Here is a 22,661-nt window from a genome sequence, read left to right on the forward strand (position 1 = left end):
AGTTGAGTCTCTGGTCATGATAACACCCAGGATGTTGATAGTGGGGAATTCATTTATGGCAACACCATTTGAATATCAAGGGACTCTGGTTAGATTGTCTTGTTATTTGTGATGGTCATAGCCTGGCATTGTGTGAGGTGATTGTCACTTTCTACTTGTGAGCCCAAGCCTAGATATTGCCCAGATCTTGTTGCATTTGGACACAGACTGCTTTAGTGTCTGAGGAGTCACAAATGATGCTGAACGTTGTGCAATAATTGGTGAACATCCCTACTTCTGACCTTATGGTAGCAGAAGGGTCGATGATGAAGATAGTTGGGCCGAGGACACTACCCTGAGGAACTCCTGCAGAGACGTCCTGGAGCTGAGATGATTTGCCTCCAGCAACCGTGACCATCTTCCTATGTGTCAGGTATGACTCGAACTACCAGAGAGTTTGTCCTTTGATACCCATTGATTCCAGTTTTGCCAGGGCTCCTTGATGTCAAGACACTCTCACCTTACCTCTGGAATTTAGCTCTTTTGTCCATGTTTGAACCAAGGCTGTAATGAGGTCAGAAGCTGAGTGGCTCTGGCGGAACCCAAACTGGGCATCACTGAGCAGGTTATTGCTGAGCAGGTGCTGCTTGATAGCTCTGTTACTGACACCTCCCATCACTTTACTGATGATTGAGAGTAGACTGATGGGGCAATAATTGGCCTGGTTGGATTTGTCCTGCATTTTGTGTACAGGACATACTTAGGCAATTTTCCACTTTGTCGGGTAGATCCCACTGTACTAACTAACGGCCCTGGAACAGCTTGGCTAAGGCAGCGGCACGTTCTGGAGCATAAGTCTTCAGTACCATTACTGGAGTATTGTCGGGGCCGATAGTCTTTGCAGTATCCAGTGTCTCCAACCATTTCTTGACATCATGTGGAGTAAATTGAATTGGCTGGAGACTGATATGTATAACGCTGGGAACCACTGGAGGAAGCAGAGATGGATCATCTACTTGGCACTTCTGGCCAAGATTGCTGCAAGAGCTTCAGCCTTAGCTTTTGCACTGATGTGCTGGGCTCTTCCATCATTGAGGATGGGGCTATTTGTGGAGCCTCCTGCTCCAGTGAGTTGTTTAATTGTCCACTATCGTTCATGACAGGATGTGGCAGGACTGCAGAGCTTAGATTTGATCCATTGGATGTGGGATCACTTAGCTCTCTATCACTTGCGGCTTTCACTTTTTGTGTGCATGTAGCCCTGTTTGGCTTTACCAGGTTGATACCACATCTTCATGTATGCCTGGTGCTACTCCTGGCATGCCCTCCTGCACTCTCAATTGAGCCAGGGTTGATCCCTTGGCTTGACAGTAATGGTCGAGTAGGGGATATGCTGGGCCGTGAGGTTACAGATTGTGTTGGAGTACAATTCTGCTGTTGATGGCTTACAACGCCTCACGGATGTCCAGTCTTGAGTTGCTAGATCTGTGCAAAGTCTGTCCCATTTAGCACGGTCATAGTGGCATACAATACGATGGAAGTTATTCTCAATGTGAAGATGGGACTTCAACTCCACAACGACTATGCAATGGTCACTCTTAGCAATACTGTCATGGGCGGATACATCTGCAGCTAGCAGATTGATAAGGTTGAGGTCAAAAATATTTTTCCCTCTTGGTTCCCTCACCACCTGCCGCAGACCCAGTCTAGCAGCTGAGTCCTTTAGGGCCCGACCAACTCAATCAGTAGTCCTGCTGCCAAGCCATTTTTGGCGGTGGACATTGAAATTCCCCACCCAGAATATATTTTGTGCCCTTGCCACCCTCAGTGCTTCCTCCAAGTGTTGTTCAACATTGATCAGCTGAGGGAGGATGGTAGGTGAGTATCAGCAAGAAGTTCCCTTGCCCATGTTTAACCTGAAGCCATGAGACTTCATGGGGTCCGGAGTCAATGTTGAGGACTCCTAGAGCAACGCCATCCTGACTTTATACCAATGTGCCACCCCCTCTGTTGGAACTGTCCTGCAGGTGGGACAGGACATATCCAGGGATGGTGATGGTGATGGTGGTGTCTGGGACATAGTCTATAAGGTAATGGGCTTCAGATTGGTATGACAGTTTGGCACAACATCGAGGGCCGAAGGGCCTGTACTGTGCTGTTATGTTCTATGTTCTATGTATCATTCCAAGACGAAGACAATATCAGGCTGTTGCTTGACTAGTCTGTGAGAGAGTCTCCCAATGTTGACAGTAGCCCCCATATATTAGAGAGGAGGACTTTGCAGGGTTGACAAGGCAGTTTCTGTCGTTGTCTTTTTCTGTGCCTGGGTCAATGCCAGGTGATCTGTCCAGTTTTGTTTGTTTGAGACTTTGTAGTGATTGGTACAATGGAATGGCTTGTTAGGTCACTAGAGAAGGCTGAGCGTCAGTCCCATTGCTGAGGGTCTAGAGTCACATGTAGGCCAGATCAAGTAAGGGCTGCAGAATAGAAGGAATGAATATTATGTAAATGGGGATACCCTGCAGAAAATTGCAGCGCACAAGGATTCTGTGGGTCTTCATTTGTGAATCATCTAAGCAGCATAAATTGGGACATGTTACTGAAAGGAATGACAGTGGATAAGGCAATGGCATACATTCAAAGACTGAATGGGTGAATGCCAAAACTTTTGTTCCAGTCTGGAGCAAGAGTGTAAAGAGAACAGTGACCAAACCATGGCTTATGAGCCAAGTTAGAGATGGTATTAGGTACAAGAAAGATATACTCATTGTCAAGATAGGATAATATACTTGAGGACTGGGAGCAGTTTAGAAATCATGAAAGACCAATGCTTTGGTTAAGAAGGGGAAACAGAGTAAGAGAGTAAGCTTGCGGACAGCATGGGAATCACAAAATCCCTGCAGTGTGGAAAGATGCAGCTCAATCCGCTGAGTATACATTGATCCTCTGAAGACCATCTCACCGAAACACCACACCCTACCCTATCCCTGTAACCCAGCGTTTGCCATGACTAATCCATCTAACCTGAACATCCATGACACTACAGACAATTTAACATGGCTATTCCACCTAACCTGCATATCTTTGGACTGTGAAATGAAAGTGGAACCCCCAGCGGAAACCCATATAGACATGAGGACAACAAGCAAACTCCACACAGTCATCCAAGGTTGAAATCGTACCCAGGTCCCTGGTGCTATGAGGCAATAGTGCTAACCACTGAGCTACCGTGTCACTTGATTGTAACCAAGCCATCCTGACTGTAGGAACTGACTTTAAAGTTCAGTATTACAGTCTTGCTTAGGTGCTTAACCATGCTGTGCTTGCATTCCGTACAAGGGCTCAAACTCCCCCACTTTGGCCCCGTACTGGCTGGCCGAAGATGCCGGGAGAACTTGGGCTGCCTGCTCTTACTATCGCTGCATTGTTCTCGACGATGCTGTAAACGCTGCAGCACCTCCGTGTTGGGCTTGCTGTTCCAACATTGGGTGGGTTTTCTGACCGTCAAAGTTCCAATCCAGGCCCACAACCATTGCCATGCACCGGACCTCTAGCTGGCCACCAAAATCCAGATCCAGGCCTTTAGGTGCTGACAAAGCCGCTGCCCCCATGACTGAATTATCTCCAGAAGGCAAGTAAGTAGAAAACCAAAATCTAAAAATTAAAAATTAGAAAAATGAGAGGGAAAAGCAGACATATTGGATGGGCCTGTGATAATGGGAACTGCAGATGCTGGAGAATCCAATATAATAAAGTGTGAAGCTGGATGAACACAGCAGGCCAAACAGCATCTCAGGAGCACAAAAGCTGACGTTTCGGGCCATGAAGAGGGTCTAGGCCCGAAACGTCAGCTTTTGTGCTCCTGAGATGCTGCTTGGCCTGCTGTGTTTATCCAGCTTCACACTTTAATTATATTGGATGGGCCTCCTCTGCCACCACCATCTTGTGTCCCTTAGGGTAGGTCCCTTACAGAAACTAGGGAATTTATAATGGGTAACAAAGAAATGCCTGACAAACTAGATTCATACCTCATTTCTGCCTTCACAAAGACAGACGTGAATAACGTACCACAAATAATGGAAAACACAGGATTTGATGACAGGGAGGAAGTGAAACAAATTTGTATCATCAAGAAATGGGGTGGAGCAACTGTGCTTAAGGAAGTGGCATAGAGATAGTCAATGCATTGATGGTCGTCTGCCCAGATTCTTTAGACTCTGAAACAGTTCCCATAGATTGGAGCAGTGTGAATATAACGCCACTGTTTAAAAAAAGGAGGTAGAGGTAAAACAGTGAATTATAGACCAGTAATTCTGAAATTGTTGGTGAGAAAAATGCTAGAGTTCATTATCAAGGACTTTATAGCAGAGCACTTAGAAAGCAGTGATAGAATCAGACACAGTCAGCATGGTTTTACCGAAGTCTGATCTGATAATAAAGGTCATCCATTTAGGGCACTGATACAAGTTTCCTCTGAGTAGTGAATCAGTGCTAACCTTAGCCACAGAGGGCTGTTGAGTTTGGTCGATAAGTATATTCCAGGCCAAGAAAGACATTTTTAATTAGTGCTGGAATTGAGGGTAACGGGGAAAAGCCAGGAAAGTAGAATTGATAGTTTCTGGATCAGTCATGATCTCATTGAACGACGGAGCAGATTCAGTGGCATAACCGGCCCATTTTGGAGTCTTTCTCCCAGACTGGGAACATCAGAAAATTGAGGATATAGGTCCAAAGGAGATGTGCAAGGAAAGTTTTTTTTTATGCAGATGGTAGGTGCCTGGAATGTGCAGCCACGGGAGGTAGTAGAAGCAGATATGATGACAGTGTTTAAGAGGCATTTAGACAGTCACGTGAACAGGCAGGGAATAGAGGGATATGAACCATGTGCAGGCAAATGGGATTAGTTTAGAATTATGTCATGGTCAGCACAGACATAGTGGGCTGAAGGGCCTATTCCTGTGCTGTACGGTTTTATGTTCTATGTTTGCTTCTTCAATCAATGTCTTACTAATACTGGGAATGAACCTGTTGTCATTGGAGGAAAGATTTGGAAGACTAATCTTGTATCTCTTGGAATTAGCTGAAACATGTAAGGTCCTGAGGGGTGTTGACAAGGTTAATGTGGAGAGGATGTTTCCTCTAATGGAAGAATTAAGAACTAAGACACAGGAGCAGAAATTAGGTCATTCGGCCCATCAGGATGCTCAGCCATTCAGCCATGAATGATAAGTTCTTCAATCCCATTCTCCCACTTTGTCCCCATAACCCTTGATCCTCTTGATAATCAAGAACCTATCTATCTCAGTCTTAAATGCACTCAATGATCTGGCTTCCACAGCCTGCAGCAGTAAATTCCATAGATTAACCACTCTGGCTGAAGAAGTTTCTCCTTATCTCCGTTCTAAGAGGTCTTCCCTTTACTTTAAGGCTGTGCCCTTGGGTCCTAATCTGTCCTACCAATGGAAGCATCTTCCCAATAGCTACTCTGTTCAGGCCATTCAGAATTCTGCAAGTTTCAATTATATCCCCCCTCATCCTTCTGAACGCCAATGTGTATAGTTCGAGTCCTCAAACGTTGCTCATATGTTAAGCTTTCCATTGCTGGGACCATTCTCATGAACCTCCTCTGAACCTGCTCCAGGGCCACTACCTCTTTCCTGAGATATGGGGCCCAAAACTGTGCACACTACTCCAAATGTGGCCTGACCAGAGTGTTATACATCAGGACTACATCCCTGATTTTATATTCCAGTCCTCACAAAATAAATGTCAATATTGCATTTGCCTTCCTTACTACTAACTCAACCAGCAAGTTTACCTTGAGAGAATCCTGGACTAGAACTCACAAGTCCCTTTGCAATTCAGACTTCTGAATTTTCTCCTCATTTAGAAAATAGTCCATGCTTCTATTCTTCCTACCAAAGTGCATGACCTCGCACTTACCCACATTGTACTCCATCTGACACTTCTTTGCCCACTATCCTAACCTGTCCAAATCCTTCTGCAACCTCCCCACCTCTTCGATACTACCGGTCCATCCACCTATCTTTGTATCATCTACAAACTTAGCCAGAATGCCCACAGTTCCTTCATCTAGATCATTAATGTAAAGTGAAAAGTTGTACTCCCAACACTGACCCTTGCAGAACACCACTTGTCACAGGCTGCCATTCTGAGAAAGACACTTTTATCTCCACTCGTTGCTTTCTGTCAGATAGCCAATCTTCTATCCATGCTAGTACCTTGCCTCTAACACCATGGGCCCTTACCTTGCTCAACGACCTCCTGTGCGGCACCTTGTCAATGCCTTCTTGAAGTCCAGGTAGATAACGTCCATTGGCTCTCCTTGGTCTACCCTGCTCGTTACTTCCTCAAAGAATTTTAGCAGATTTGTCAGGCATGACCTCCCCTTGACGAAACCTTGCTGACTTTGCCCTACTTTACCATATACTTACAAATATTCAGAAATCTCATCCCTTACAGTGGACTCCAAAATCTTACCCACGACTGAGGTTAGGCTAATCGGCCTGCAGTTTTCTGTCTTTTGCCTTACTGTTTCAAAACCAAAAGTCACCCATTCGAAACAGAGCAATGGTTTTGTTTTTTGCTCTCTGAGGCCCGTAATTGTTCGTGATTCTAAGACCATGAGACATAGGAATAGAAATGAGGTCATTTGACCCGTCAAGCCTGCTGTCCTATTCAGGCATGGCTAATATGTTTCTCAACCCTATTTTCCTGCCTTCTGCCCATAACCATGATACCCTTAACAGTCAAGAACCTATATATCTCTGTCTTAAATATACTGAATAAGCTGCCATCCACAACCTTCTGTTGCAATGAATTCCATAGATTCTTGTCCTGAAGAAGTGGTGGAAGTAGAGTCATTTAATAGTTTTAAGTCATATATCAATAGATTCTTGTTAAGCAAGAGGGTGGTAGGCTATCAGGCATAGGCAGGAATTTGAATTTAAGTTACAAACAGATTACCCATGATGATGTTGAATGGCAGTGCAGGCTCAAGAGACTGAATGGCCTACTCCTGCTCCTAATTCCTATGCTCTTACGAGCAGCACAAGGAATCCCTGAAAATGAGGTACCCACTTTGCGGCACTAAATTATACCAAATCTAATGAAGCTGCATACTCTGGACAGAGTAACTGATTTCAAATCTGATGAATTTGAAGGAAACTTTGAAAACCCGTCTATTCTCATTGTAAATATTGTTCACAATAAAGTATCTAACATGAGGATAGAAATGTGAGAGATTCCATTAACATTTCCATCTTCAAATGATGGCAGGTTCCATCAAAGGACAGTGCTGTCTGATTTTCAACTTCAGTCAGTTGTGCAGATTGGGTGATCCACAACCCTATTACCAGCAAAGCAAAAGGGGGAGCCATTTATATTCTCATTCACCAATATGCTGGTTGTAAATGTTCCCTTTGGGTTTTGCCAGGATATTTTTGTACATGTTATAACCTTGATCTAAATGTGGGCATGAGCCAAATTCTAGAGTTGACAATAAATACTTTTGATATCAAGACAGTGTTTGACTTAAGTTCCCGAAGGAATTGAAGCCTCCACTTATTCATACTTGGCACAAAGGAAGATGGTTGCTATTGTTGATATGATATCCACCCAGAATATCACTACGGGAGACTCTTTAAGCACGCATCCAAGGCCCAATAATTCATAATTGCATCATCATTGACCAGAATTCATTTGGACTAGCCACATGAATGTATTGACTGTGACAGCAAGCCATAAGTAGTCTATTCCAGACTGACTAACTCCTCAAAATGACACCAAAGTTAATAAGGCATACATCAGGACAGTAATGGAATAGTCTGCACTTCCTTTGAGAGATGTAACTGCAAAAATGTAATGAAAAGCTTGACACAACCCAGGACAAAGCATCCTGCTTGTTTGGAAGTCTATATATTACTGGCATAACAAGGCTGTGTAGTGCCTACCATTTCTAGAACACACTGCATCAATTTATGAAGGCATTTTAAATGGCATCTCCTAAACATGTGACTTTTATCACCTAGTCAGACCAAAACAACCGATTCGAAGGAACTCATTATCTGCAAGAACCCATTGAAGTTGTATTTCATCCTATCTAGGCTATGTGTCCACTGACCTTCCACTTCTGTTTGCTCTAAATTGAGAAGCTGCTGACCAAACAGTTGATTTGGAAGTGCATTCATCACATCGCCTGCAGTAGTTCAAAATAAACTTTCACCTCCAGTTCCTTCTCAAGGATATGTAGGATGGGCAATAATTGTTAACCTTTTCAGTGACATCCATTTCCTGGGATTTATTGGATGTTGTATCAAAACCCATAAGATGGTTGATATGGAAAATATCACTTGCATGCAGCGGGAGATTCTGAGATTGGAGCAGCAGAACACTAGTATTGAAATACTGCTTTCCTGAACAGTTTTAATACTTGAGATGCTCTCCCAGAATTGGAATGTGTTCTACTTCCCAAATCTAATTTTGAAATATGTATTCTGTATTCTTGGCTTTTGAAATAGAGCAACTCAGAAATGTGACAGTTTAAATTCGCTATTTTGTCTACTTCACAGCACAAGTACGTTTCAATATCTGAAATTCATATCAAGAAGGAGGAGGAATATTTGAAAAAGCCACTCTCTGCTGTATGTATAATGTTCTTCTAAATTTTGAATTCAGCTCATGTCAGTTAGGAGTAGAAATTTTAGTAATAAATTTGATTCTTAACCTGTATGCCTGTAAATATATGTAACCTTACACAGAATATTCACATCCATTACCACTGACACACAGTGTGATGTGGAGGTGACAATGTTGCGCCGGGGTGGACAAGGTCAGAAGTCTCACGACACCAGGTTATAGTTGAACAGGTTTATTTGAAATCACAAGCTTTCAAAGCATTGTTTCATCTCCAAGTGAAGTGAACCACATAGGCACAGAATTTATAAACAGAATGATCAAAATGTCATATAAATGGTGAGTGTGGAATGTCAACAGGCTGAATAATAGAGATAATGGGAACTGCAGATGCTGGAGAATCCAAGATAATAAAGTGTGAAGCTGGATGAACACAGCAGGCTAAGCAGCATCCCAGGAGCACAAAAGCTGACGTTTTGGGCCTAGACCCTTCATCAGAGAGGGGGGTTGGGGTGAGGGTTCTGGAATAAATAGGGAGAGAGGGGAAGGTGGACCGAAGACGGAGAGAGAAAAAGATAGGTGGAGAGGAGAGTATAGGTGGGGAGGTAAGGAGGGGATAGGTCAGTCCAGGGAAGATGGGCAGGTCAAGGAGGTGGGATGAGGTTAGTAGGTAGGAAATGGAGGTGCGGCTTGAGGTGGGAGGAAGGGATGGGTGAGAGGAAGAACAGGTTAGGGAGGCAGAGACAGGCTGGGCTGGTTATGGGATGAATAGTAAGTCGCTGCAGGTGATCATGTGTCACATGGTGTGAGCAAAGCGCCAACAGCTGAATAACAAGTGAAGGGATGACCTATATTCCGATTATTTCAGATAGAGATAATTACAAAAAATTAAACATAAGGTTGTGCTGGTGACAAACCAAATGGGTGGAATAACATGATGGGTATGAGTCACATGCCTAGGGTCTGACCGATATAACAAGTAATCCAAAACTGTACAAACTAATTAAAATAGAGAGATCACAACAAATTATCAAGGCGATGATATCAAAGTAGGATAGTAAGGAAAATTTTACAAATATATGGTGGCAGCAATATGCATCACAAAAACATTGTAGCAACGTCACATCTTCTTCAACTGTACCTTCTGAAACTGTGCCCTCTAGCACCCAGAAGGACAAGGGCATCTGTTTAAAAGTCCGCTACCATTAGGTTCCCCTGAAAGCCACAACCTAACCTAACTTGGGACTGTACTACCATTGCTTTACAATCATTGGATCAAAAATCCAAATTGTCTTCCTAACTGCACTGAGTGTACATGTACCAGATAGACTGCAGCAATTTAAGAAGGTGGCTTTATTATCATCTCTTGAGCAGTTAGGGATGGGCAGTAAATGATGGCCTTACCAATTTAATCCATATTTCAGAACGGAATGATAAACAACCTAACAATGGCAATAGGTGAGCTTCCAGAGTTAAAAATAGGAAATAAAATTAATTTTCACCTGGGTTAATGAATATCAGCTGGGGTGGCTTTATGAAAGGCAAATTATGTTTGACTCAAATGATTGAATGTGTTGATGAAAAGCGAAAAGTAGAAATTAAGAGTGAATTTCTAAACAAACTTGTATGTAAATAGCATCTTTGTTTCAGCAAAATGTTTCAATCCACTTCAGGTGAGTCACTTAGGACGCTCAAACATGGATTATTTCATAAACTTGGGACTTTTGGATTGGAATAATTAACATTCACTAAGGATTGTTTAATGACTTAAAGCTGTAGCGTTAATAGGTCATTTCCCAGATTGGTATTTTGGAGGTAGCAGGGTACCGCATGGATTAGTATTTGGACCTCAGCTATTTCGGATCAAAATTAATGACTTGGCTGCGTTGATTGAATGTAACATATTCAGATTAGCTGATGATACAGTCAGATGGAAAGGAAATGCTGAGGATTCATTGAGGATGCAGAAGGATACAGACAGATTTGGTATATAGACGAGAACATGACAGCTGGAATACAGCATGCCAAAGTGTGAAGTTATCTATTTGTATGATAGAGGAAAGGGAAAGCTACTTTTCTGGTTGCTGCGAGATTAGGAAATATTCATAACCAGGGTGACATTATTAAAAGGCAGGGGGAAATGGGAAGGCTCTGGAGAAGTTATTGAAGTTTCCAGAACGAGTAATAGTATGGAATGGATTAGCAATCTGACTTCAGACACAGCAGATGAGGGGGCAACAATGAGAAAGTGGTAGTCAACTCAGGATTTGAGGATGTTATACATAAATGCACGCAGTATACAAAACAAGGTAAATTAGCTTGTCGTGCAGATTGAAATTTGTAGGTACGATGTGAACATCAAGAATAGATTAGAATCCCTACGGTGTGGAAACAAGCCCAACAAGTCCACACCAAACCTCAGAGCATCCCTCCCAGACACATTCCCCTTTAACCCACCTAATCTACACCTCTCTGAACAATGGGCAATTTAGCACGGCCAGTCCACCCTAACCTGCACATCTTTGTCTGTGGGAGGAAACCAGAGCACCCAGAGGAAACCCACGTCGGCACAGGGAGAATGTGCAAACTCCACACAGTCACCCGAGGTGGGAATTGAATCCAGGTCCCTGGTGATGTGAGGCAGTAGTGCTGACCACTGTGACACCGTGCTGCCCCAAATGCTGGAAAGAATGATGGATGGGAACTAAATATCTAAGGATATGCATCCTATTGACAGGATAGGCAGAGGGATCAGTGTTGTGCTATTAGTAAGAAATAAAATTAAACTCTTTTTATTCACTCACGGGATATGGGTGTCGCTGACTGACCAGCATTTATTGCTCATCACTAGTTGCTCTTGAAAGGGTGGTGTTAAGTTGCCGTCTTGAACCACTGCGGTCCATGTGCAGTAGGTTGAGCAGTAGATACAACTGAATGGCTTGCTAGGCCATTTCAGAAGGCAGCTGAGAGTCAACCACATTACTGTGGGTCTAAAGTCTCATGTAGGCCAGACCAGGTAAGGGAACGTAGATTTCCTTCCATGAAGGATATTAGTGAGCGAGATAGGTTTGTGCCAACAATGGGCAATGTTTTTATGGTCATCAGTAGATTCTTAATTCCAGATTTTTTTATTATTGAATCTGGGTCCCTAGAACTAATTCCACAAGGCCACCTGAAAAAAACTGCGGATGCTATAAGTCAGAGACACAAAAAAAAATTGCTAGAAAAGCTCAGCAGGTCTGGCAGCACCTGTGGAAATTAATGTTTTGTTTCGAGGAAGGGTCATTTTTACAGTATTCAGCGTGCAGGTAGACTGGGAAAATCGGGTCAGCAACATATCTTCAGAAAATGCATTCATGGAATGTCTACAAGATGGTTTTACGGAGCAGCTTGTGGTAGAGCCCACAAGGAAACAGGGAATTTTAGATTTGGTGATGTGTAATCAGGCCAACTTGATTCGGGAGCTTAGGTGAAGGAATATCTAGGGGGCAATGACCAATAGTATGGTAGAATTCACCCTGCAATTAGAGAGGAAGAAACTGGAATCAGATGTAACAGTATTACAATTGACATGAGGGAATTGATTGGAAGGGGAGCCTAGAAAGGAAGACAGTGGAGCAGCATGGCAGGAATTTCTGGGGGCAATTCAGGAGGCACAGCAGAAATTCATCCCAAGGATGAAGAAACATACCACAGGGAGGATAAGGCAACCACGGCTGATGGAGAAGGCAGGGAGAGCACAGAAAGCCAAAGAAAAAATACACAGTATAGTGAAGATTAGTGGGAAGCAGAGGATTGGAAAGCTTTAGAAAACCAGCAGAGGCCAACTTAAAAAAAGTACAAAGTGGAGAGATGATGAAATGAGGGTAAGCTAGCTGGTGAGAGAAAAGATGATTGCAAGAGATTGTATTTCTAATACAAAAGGTAAGAGAGAGGCAAGAGTGGACATTGGACAGTTGGGAAATGAATCTGGAGAAATAATAAAGGGAAACAAAGAAATGGCAGAGGAACTAAGTAGGTACTTGATATCAGTTTTCATGATGGAAGATACCACTAACAAACCAGAACTTGGAGATATGGGGGCAGAGGTGAGAGTCGTAGCCATCATTAAAGAAAAGGTGCTAAAGAAACTTCAGGGTCTGAAATTGCATAAACTATCTGGATCAGAAGGGCTACACACCAGAGTTCTGAAGGAGATAGCTGAAGAGATTGTGGATGCATTGATAATGATCTTTCAGGAATCACCGGAGTCAGGCAGCATCCCAGAGGCCTGGAAATTGGCTAATATAATGCAAGTGTTTAAGAAGGGAGGGAAGCAGAAGACGGGAAATCATCGACCTGTTAGCCTGGAGGGGAGGGCTTGTCTTACGAGGAGAGGTTGACTGAGCTCGGACTTTTCTCTCTGGAGAGAAGGAGGAAGAGAGGTGTTAGGAAGATGGAGGATGAGGTTGCAGAGTTGAGGTTGTAAGTGCATAGTGAAATAGGGCTGAGCCAGCATGTAATGCTGACGCTCTATAAGGCTCTGGTCAAACCACATATAGAATATTGTGAATAGTCCTGGGGTCCCATACCTAAGGAAGGGCGTGCTGACCTCAGAGGGGTTCCAGCAGAGGCTCACAAGAATGATCCCAGGGATGAAGGACTTGTCATTTGAGGAGCAATTGAGAACTCTTGGTCTATACATGATAAGAGCTCAGCAAGATGAGGGGAATCTCACTGAAACGTACAATATACTGAGAGGCCTGGATTGAGTCGGTATGGAGAAAATGTTTCCACCAGTAGTAGAGACTGAGGACCAAGGACACAGCCATAGATTAAAGAGACAACTCTTTAGAACTGAGATGAAGAGAAATCTCTTCAGACAGAGGGTGGTGAATTTGTGGACCTCGTTGCTGCAGAAGGCTGTGGAGGTTAAGTCTTTCAGTTCCTTTAAGACAAAAATCGATAGGTTACATAGAACATAGAAAAGTACAGTACAGTACAGGCCCTTCGGCCCACGATGTTGTGCCTTGGAGTATTCCTAATCCAAAAATAAAATAACCCAACCTACATTCCCCTCAATTCACTGCTGTCCATGTGCATGTCCAGCAGTCGCTTAAATGTCACTAATGACTCTGCTTCCACGACTACCACTGGTAAACTATTCCATGCGCTCTCAACTCTCTGGGTGAAGAACCTCCCTCTGATGTCTCCTCTACACCTTCCTCCTAACACCTTCAAACTATGACCCCTCATGGCAGTCAGTCGTGCCCTGGGGAAATGTCTCTGGCTATCGACTCTATCCATGCCTCTCATGACCTTGTACACCTCGATCAGGTCACCTCTCTTCCTCCTTCTCTCCAGAGAGAAAAGTCTGAGCTCAGTCAACCTCTCCTCGTAAGACAAGCCCTCCAGTCCAGGCAGCATCCTGGTAAACCTCCTTTGCACCCTCTCCAAAGCCTCCACATCTTTCCTATAATAGGACGACCAGAACTGGACACAGTATTCCAAGTGTGGTCTTACCAGGGTTTTGTAGAGCTGCAGCATAACCTCGCGGCTCTTAAACTCGATTCCCCCGTTAATGAAAGCCAAAACACCAAATGCTTTCTTAACAACCTTATCCACCTGGGTGGCAACTTTGAGGGAGCTATGCACTTGAACACCAAGATCCAGCTGTTCCTCCACAGAATCCTGCCTTTAATCCTATATTCAGCCATTTAAGTTCGACCTTCCAAAATGCATCACTTGACATTTGTCCAGGTTGAACTCCATCTGCCATTTCTCAGCCCAGCTCTGCATTCTGTCAGTGTCTCGCTGAAGCCTGCAATATCCCTCGATACTATCAATGGCACCTCCAACCTTTGTGTCATCAGCGAACATACTAACCCACCCCTCAACCTCCTCATCCAAGTCATTTATAAAAACTACGAAGAACAGAGGCCCAAGAACAGAGCCCTGTGGGATGCCACTCAGCACTGACCTCCAGGCAGAATGCTGACCATCTACAACCACTCTCTGCCTCCTGTCAGCCAATCAATTCCGAATCCAGACAGCCAAATCACCCTGTATCCCATACCTCCTAACTTTATGAATGAGCCTGCCATGGGGAACCTTATCAAATGCCTTGATTAGTGAGGGGATCAGGGCTACATGAAGGAGACAGGAGTATGAGCTTAAGCAACACGTTAGCCATGAATGAATGGCTGGGCCAATTTGATGGGCTGAATAACCTAATTTGCTCCAATGCCATATGGCCTCACTGTTCTTGTGCATGGACTGGGCAAAGTTAAAAGGCAGGTATAGCAAGCAAATAGGAAGACCAGTAGTAGTGACAAATGGATGGGAGCATGAGTAAAACAGTCTTTAGAAACTGTTGTCTTGTAGGTAGACTTTTTACCTAAGCCAGGATATACTTGCCTAAGAGAAAGTGGAACAGAATTTCACCAGACCATGTCTTTGGGGTAAAGAGATTTTCCATGTGTGTAGATTAGGCATTGCAAAGAACAATAGGTGATTTACCAAAGTGCTGAACTTACTGCAAAAGAGGTTCCCCTGTGACTGTGGAACCTGCAACATCAATTATGGAATCAAAGGTTACTGGATGAAAGCAAGCAAGTGGAGTTGCGGATTATCAGATCTGCCATAATCTTGTTGAATGAGGTAGCAGCCTGATGGGCTGAATAGTCTACCTCTGCTCCTACAGTTTATAATTTTATAGTCTCAGATTGAGGTTGACCTTTTTGGACTGAGACCTTGTTTTATTTTATTCATTTTGAGGGATGGGGGTGTTGCTGGCTGGCTTTATAAGTCAAGGCATGGATTAGAAAGGATGTTATGTTGGAGCTAGATGGGACTTTGGTTAGGCCACAGCTGGACTACTGTGTATAATTCTGGTTGCCTCACTATAGGAAGGATATAATTGCATGGAGGAGGCTGCAGAGGAAATTCACCAGGATGCTGTCAGTGATCGCACAATTTTTAAAAGTACTTGGATGAGCACTTTAAATGTCATGTTTGAGGCTGTGAGTCTCGCGTTGGTAAGTGGGCCTTGAGTAGATTCAATGCAGCTTTGACAGTACAGACTTTTTGATCTGAAAGGCCTCTTGTGTGCTGCATGTCTCTATGATTCTATGATCCCATGCAGTAATGCTTATTACCTTCAGACTGTCCATGTGTAATGTATACAATGTAACATACATTCCATTGAAAATGCTTGCCCAGTGGAAATTACGGGTGGAATGCTCATGGTGAAGATCTGCGTCAGATATCGGACTGAAATTCAGGAAGGAACTGGAAAACTAGTTTTAGGACTGTTTTCTTTTCCTGTTTTCAGGGAGATGAAGATTTTGACCTGACACCTGCTGAAATTCTGTACCAGGGTATACTGCCCAGTCTGCCTCAATACATGGTGAGCTGAAAGTCTCTTACAGTATCTTTTTGCACAGAATTATATAGAAAATCTTAGACAACGATAGGCCAATTGAGATAACAAGACAAAGTCACCGAAGTCCGAAGGGACCATAGGATTGCTGTCTCATGAGAGAAATGACTAGTGGTGAATTTAACCTGAGGGTCACCATGCCTTCACAAGCTTTCTCTGACTTTGGTGCACCACTGGAGCCTCCTTCTATCCTTCCTCAATTAAGATGACTAGTATCTAGCTTTCCCCTTCAATACATTTGCACTGTTCAACTCAGTTGTTGTCTTTTATTTATCTAGAAATAAATCCTAGTGCTTATTTTGCTTTTATGTTCTCTTTTTTGACCTGCCTTACTACATATTACTAGATCCCTTTGCACCTTTAACTGATTTAGATCGTTATTTTCCAAGAATGCATGGTCTCCTTATTTCACTCTTGCCAAAATGTAAAAACTTGCACTGTCCTTTATTGAAATGCATTTCTAATTTTATTCCAAGTTTCATAATGCTGTTTATAATGTGTTGCAGTTTTCTTTAATAGTGACCACCCCCACCCTCTGTAATTTGGTGTTATTTGCCAGTTTGGAAATTTCAAAATTTAAATTGTTCATATAAATTATTAATAGCAGTTGACCCAACTGCTCCTGTGGGGCCAACTTTCTCCTCTGCAAATTATCTTAACTATTTGACTGCCTTTTTCTCCTTTGTATCTTGCTGCCAATTTGCTATCCTTTCAGCTGCTGGGCTTGTGTTTCTACAACCTCTAGCCTTATTGGTATATCATTCATATGGTATATTTTAAGTTTTTTTTTGTAATTTACATATAGTATATCTCCTGCACTTAGCTTTCAGTATTTCTGTTACCATCTCAAAGAATTCAGTGAGGCTGGTCAAGTAAAATTTTCACTTGAAATTCATGCTGAGTAATGGTGGTGATTACTTTTAGTATCTAGTATTTTACCCTTTAGTACAGATTTCTTATAAGGTTAGTTTGACTGTTCTGTAGACACGTACCATCTCTCTAAATATAATTATGAGTGATAAAAGAACGAGAAATACAGCACATGAATAGGCCTTTTGGTCCTCCAAGCCTGTTCCTGTCATCATGCCCTAACTAAGCTAAAAAACAAACCTCCTGCCTTGAATTGGTCTGTGTCTCTCTATTCCCTCCCTGTTCATGTAACCATCCAGATGCCTCTTAAATATCGCCAACGCGCCCGCTTCCACCACTACTTCTGGCAGTGCATTCCAGGGTCCTTACCACACTGTGTGAAAAGCTTCTCTCGCATAACTCCCTTTAAACTTCCTCCTCTCACCTTGAACCTGTGCTGTCTTATAATTGAAATTTCAATCCAAAGAAAAAGTGTCTGATTGTCCACCTTATCAATGCCCCTCATAATTTTGTAGACCTCTATTAGGTCTCCTCTTGACTGCTGTCTTTCCAGTGAAAACAATCTTAGTCTTTTTCATCTTTCCTCATAGCCAGCACCCTCGAGACCGGGCAACATCCTGGTGCACTGTCTCAGCACTCTCTCCAAAGTTTTCACGTCTTGCTGGTAGTGTGGTAACCAAAACTGCACACAGTACTCCAAGTGCAGCCTAGCAAGGGGTTTATATAGCTGCAACATGTTTTGCCAACTCTTGTACTCCATGTCCTGGTTGATAAAGGCAAGCTTTTCACATGCCTTCTTAAATCTCTTTGGCCACCTATGTGTCACTTCTAGGGAACTGTGGACTTACATGCCCAAATCCATCTGCATGTTAATGTTCCGAAGGGTTCTGCGTTTTGCAGTATAATTTAGACCTAAATTTGATCCTTCAAAATGCATCACCTTGCATTTGATTGGTTTAAACTCCATCTGCCATTTCTGTGCCCAAGCCACCAATCTAACTATATCCTGTTGTATCCTTTCACAGTTTGCTAGCACTGTTGTCATCTACAAACTTAAGTCCTCCAGATCATTGAAATGAGATCATTGAGAATGTAAGACTGATCCCTGAGAAACACCATTGTTTACCAAGATAATAGGAACTGCCGATGCTGGAGAATCTGAGATAACATGGTGTAAAGCTGGATGAACACAGCAGGCCAAGCAGCATCAGAGGTGCAGGAAAGTTTAACGTTTTGGGCCGAGACCCTTCTTCAGAAATGGGGGAGGTGAAGGGGATTCTGAAATAAATAGGGAGACGGGGAGGCGGATAGAAGATGGATAAAGGAGAAGATAGGGTGAGAGGAGACAGACAGGTCAAAGAGACCGGGTTAGAGCCAGTGAACGTGCATGTAGGTGGGGAGTTAGGGAGGGGATAAGTCAGTCCAGGGGGGATGAGGTTAGTGGGTTGGAGGTGGGGGTGGAGTTTGATGTGGGAGGAATGGTTAGGGAGGTGGGGACTAGCTGGGCTGGTTTTGGGATGTGGTCAGGAGAGGGGAGATTTTGAAGCTTGTGAAGTCCACATTCATACTCTGGGGCTGCAGGGTTCCTGCATCTTTCAGGTGCCGTCATTGTGGCAGTGCAGGAGGCCCAGGATGGACATGTTGTCCGAGGAGTTGGGGGGGCGTGGTGGAGTTGAAATGGTTCGTAACTGGGAGGTGTAGTTGTTTGCTGCAAACTGAGTGTAAGTGTATTGCCACAATGATGCCACCCGAAAGATGCGGAAACAGCATCTCATATTTCGCTTGGGAATCCTGCAGCCCAAGGGTATCAATGTGGACTTCACAAGCGCCGAAATCTCCCCTCCCCCAACCACATCGCAAAACCGGTCCAGCTAGTCCTCGCCTCCCTAACCATTCCTCCTACCTCAAGCCGCAACCCCATCTCCACCCATTAACCTCATCCCGCCTCCTTGACCTGTCAGTCCTCCCTGGACTGACCCGTCCTCACCTATGTTCACTTTCGCTGGCTTTAACCCCGCATCTTTGACCTGTCTGTCTCCTCTCAACCTATCTTCTCCTTTATCCATCTTCTATCTGTCTCCCTATTTATTTCAGAATCCCCTTGCCCCTCCCCCATTTCTGAAGAAGAGTCTCAACCCAAAACGTCAACCTTCCCTGCTCCTCTGCTGCTTGGCCTGTAGTGTTCATCCAGCTTCACACCATTACCAGTTTCCATTATGAAAAACACCCTTCCACAACCATTCTCTCCTTCTATGATCGAGCCGGTTTTGTATCCATCTAGCCAGCACACCCCAAATCCCATGTGAATTTAGTTTTTGTAACAATCTGCTATGTGGGACTTCATCACAGGCCTCACGACAGCCCATAATATGACATCCACAGCTCTTCTCTCATCAATTATCTATGTCACTTCTTCAAAAAAGAAATCAGGTTGGTGAGACAGCATCTTCCCTGTGAAAAAAGCATGCTGCCGGTCACTAATAAGTCCATTTTCTTCCAAATGTGCATACAACTTGTCCCTCAGTTTCTTCTGAAAGAGCTTCCCCACCGCAGACGTCATGCTCACTAGCCTATAATTTCCTCTGCTTCTTTTCTAAAATAAGGGAACAACATTGGCTAATCTTCAATCCTCTGGAACCTCATTTGTGGTCAAAGATTGTGAAGGTATCTGCTGATGCCCCAGCTAATTCATCCCTTGCCTTTCACAGCAACCTGGAATAAATCCCATTTGGCCCTGGAGACTTGTCTAACTTAATGCAATTTAGTATATCCAAAACTTGCTCCTTTGATATATTGAGCTTTGGAACTGGAACTCCATCAACAAACACATTAATTTGGAGCCCATCTACCATCCTCTGAGAAAAATAACAGGAAATGACATCACCGACGCAGGAAATGACATCACCAACCCAAGGAAACCTAAACAGATAAATAGAAAGCAGGACATAATACCAGCGCTTCACCGGAGGCTCACTGTTATCTAGAATGGTGACAAAACGTTTGAAAATGAACATTCCAGCTCAGCGAGCAAACTCACATCCAGAACCTCAACGTGAGCTACAAATCTTCTCAAAACTCGTGAGCTTTGAGTATTCACACACTAATGCCTGACCTCAACATCAGCCATGTCCTTCTCCTCAGTGAATACTGATACAAAGTACTCATGAAGGATCTCTCCCACATCCTGTAGCTCCGTGCATAACGCCCCTCCTTTGTCCTTGAGTGGGCATACTCTTTGCATTGCTACCCTCTTTCTTGTAATGTATACAGGGAAAAAAGCTTTGAGATTCTCCTTGATCCTGTTTTCCTAAAACATTTCATGGCCCCTTTTAAGCCTTCCTAATTCCACATTTCAGTTCCTTCCTAATTTTCGGATACTCCTCGAGGGCTTCATCAATTTGTAGCTGCGTAGACTTACCAGATGATTCCTGTTTCCTTTTGTCTAAGCTTACAATTTCCCTTGTCATCCATGGTTCCTGGATCCTGCCATTCCTATCCTTCAGTTTTGCAGGGATATGCATGTCCTGCACTGTAATCAACTGATCTTTAAAAGCCTCCCGCATGCCAAATGTAGATTTGCCTTCAAATAACTGCTCCCAACCCACATTCCCCAATTTCTGTCTAATGTGGATGTAATTGGCCCTTGTCCAATTAAACACCCCCACCTGAGGGCCATTCTTGTCCTTGTTCATGAGCACTCAAAATCTGATGGGATTACAGTTGCCAAGTCCAGAAGGATCTCCTACTGAAACATCGATCACCTTTCCTGAATCAATCCCTAATACCAAATGTAGTATGACCTCCTCTCTGATTTGGATTGTCAACATTCTGCCTCCAAAAGCCCTCCTGGACACATTTGACAAATTACTTTCCATTCGAGCTTCTGCCTGTAAGGATGTCCCAGTCAATTGTAGGAAATTTGAAGTCGCTCACTTGTCTCCCGTGGACTATTGGGAGGTCTATAGAAAACTCCCAACGTTGGAATTTCACCCTTCCTATTCCTGAGCTCCACCCATAATGCCTCACTGCAAGATCCCGCTGATGTGTCCTCCCTCAACACAGGTGTGATGTGATCCCAAATCAGCAAAATGCAACTTCCCCACCCCTTTTGTTTCCCTTTCTGTCATATCTAAACAGCAATATCTTGGAATGTTGAGGTGCCAGTCCTGTCCCCCCTCTAACCATGTCTCCATCATGGCAATAACATCATAATTGCATGTCGTAATCTATGCTTAGTTCATCTGTCTTACCTGTTACACTTCTTTCATTGAAGTAAATGCACTCCAGACCTGCTATCCCTCTGAGCACCACGATTTCCATCTGCCTGCTCTTAGTCTGTGCTACGCATATCTCACTCTCTCTCTTGTCCTCAGTCCCTGCAATTACTGGCCTGTTGTTCTGGTTCCCACATACTGCCACATAGTTTAAACCATCATGAATAGCTCTGGATTCCCTCCCTCCCAGAATGTTGGTGCCCCTCCAGTTTGGGTGCAACCTGTCCTTCTTGTTCCTACCTTCTCCAAAAGACATCCCAATGATCCATATATCTAAAGTCCTCCCTCCTACACCAGTTTTGTAATCACGTCTTCAACTGTACGCTCTCTCTCTCTCTGTTTCTAGCTTCACTAGCCTGTGGCATTGGTAGTAATTCTGAGATTACTACCCTGATAGTCCTGATTTTTAGCTCCCTACCGAGCTCCCTGAATTGGCCTTGCAGGACCTCTTCCTCCTTCGTAACTATGTCATTTGTGTCACTGTGGCCAATGACTTCTGTCGGTTTTCCCTCCCATTTCAGGATGTCCTGTACCCGCACAGAGACGTCTGTGACCCTTGCATCAGGGACGCAACACACCATCCTGGAGTCTTGTTCACAGCCACAGAAACACCTGTCTGTGCTCCGAGTGATGCGCTACTATTGCTCACCTGGACATTGCCTTACCCTGCTCTACAGCAGAACTAGTTGTGGTACCACAGGTCTGGTTGCTGCTTCTACTATCTCCTGAGGGGCTACTCCTTCACCACTTCACCCCATATTATTCAAAATGGTAGACCTGTTTAAGAGGGGAACATCCACAGAAGACTCCCGCACTACCTGCAACCTCCCCAGGCAGTCACCTATCTATCTGTCTGAACCTGTGGTGTGATCACTTCCCTAAAGCTAGTTACTGTCACCCTCTCTTACACTGCATTGTGTCCAGCTGCTTCTCCAACTGAACCACACGGTCTGTGAGGAGCTGCAGCTGATCACACTGCCTGCCGATATAGATGTCAGGGACACTAGACTACTTCCTGATTTCCTACATCTAGTAAGAGGAGCATACCACTGCCCTGCTTGCCATCTCTGTCCTTGTACACTTAAATAATGAGAATCTTACCTTGCCAGTCATCCTTGAAGTGCTGTTTTGTTTTGGTTCGAAGAGGCCTCTCCCTCTGATTCGATGCTGTTCCTCGAGTCAATCACTGTGGGTGTCCTGCCACGATCCGTTCCCCAGCTGTAGTGACTGCAGCACTGCCTCATGAAATCTTTTTTAACTCATCATTAACTTTGCATGGCAGTAGAATATTTTTCTTTCTTCATAATACTTTGAATACATTTGTATTGTTCCTAATCTCATCTTACACTATCAAGCCCAGCAGATGTATTTCCCTGATAAACAAGCACAATAATGGTGATAATGGGAACTGCAGATGCTGGAGAATCCAAGATAATGAAATGTGAGGCTGGATGAACATAGCA

The 22,661-nt window shown here is 43.8% G+C and overlaps 1 protein-coding gene across 1 annotated transcript in view; it reads left to right on the forward strand.

The window, feature by feature from the left end:
• LOC125462951 (striatin-interacting protein 1) overlaps positions 1-22,661 on the forward strand; it is a gene marked incomplete at its 5' end in the record, with an annotated part of 171,669 nt that overhangs the window by 91,543 nt on the left and 57,465 nt on the right. Inside the window, 3 exons of the mRNA XM_059653204.1 lie at positions 8,571-8,642; positions 15,522-15,650; positions 15,947-16,021. Coding sequence (XP_059509187.1) covers positions 8,571-8,642; positions 15,522-15,650; positions 15,947-16,021 — 276 coding nt within the window. The remainder of the gene's footprint in view (positions 1-8,570; positions 8,643-15,521; positions 15,651-15,946; positions 16,022-22,661) is intronic.

This window comes from Stegostoma tigrinum, chromosome 21 (assembly GCF_030684315.1).
Source record: "Stegostoma tigrinum isolate sSteTig4 chromosome 21, sSteTig4.hap1, whole genome shotgun sequence".
NCBI classification, from domain to species: Eukaryota; Metazoa; Chordata; class Chondrichthyes; order Orectolobiformes; family Stegostomatidae; genus Stegostoma; species Stegostoma tigrinum.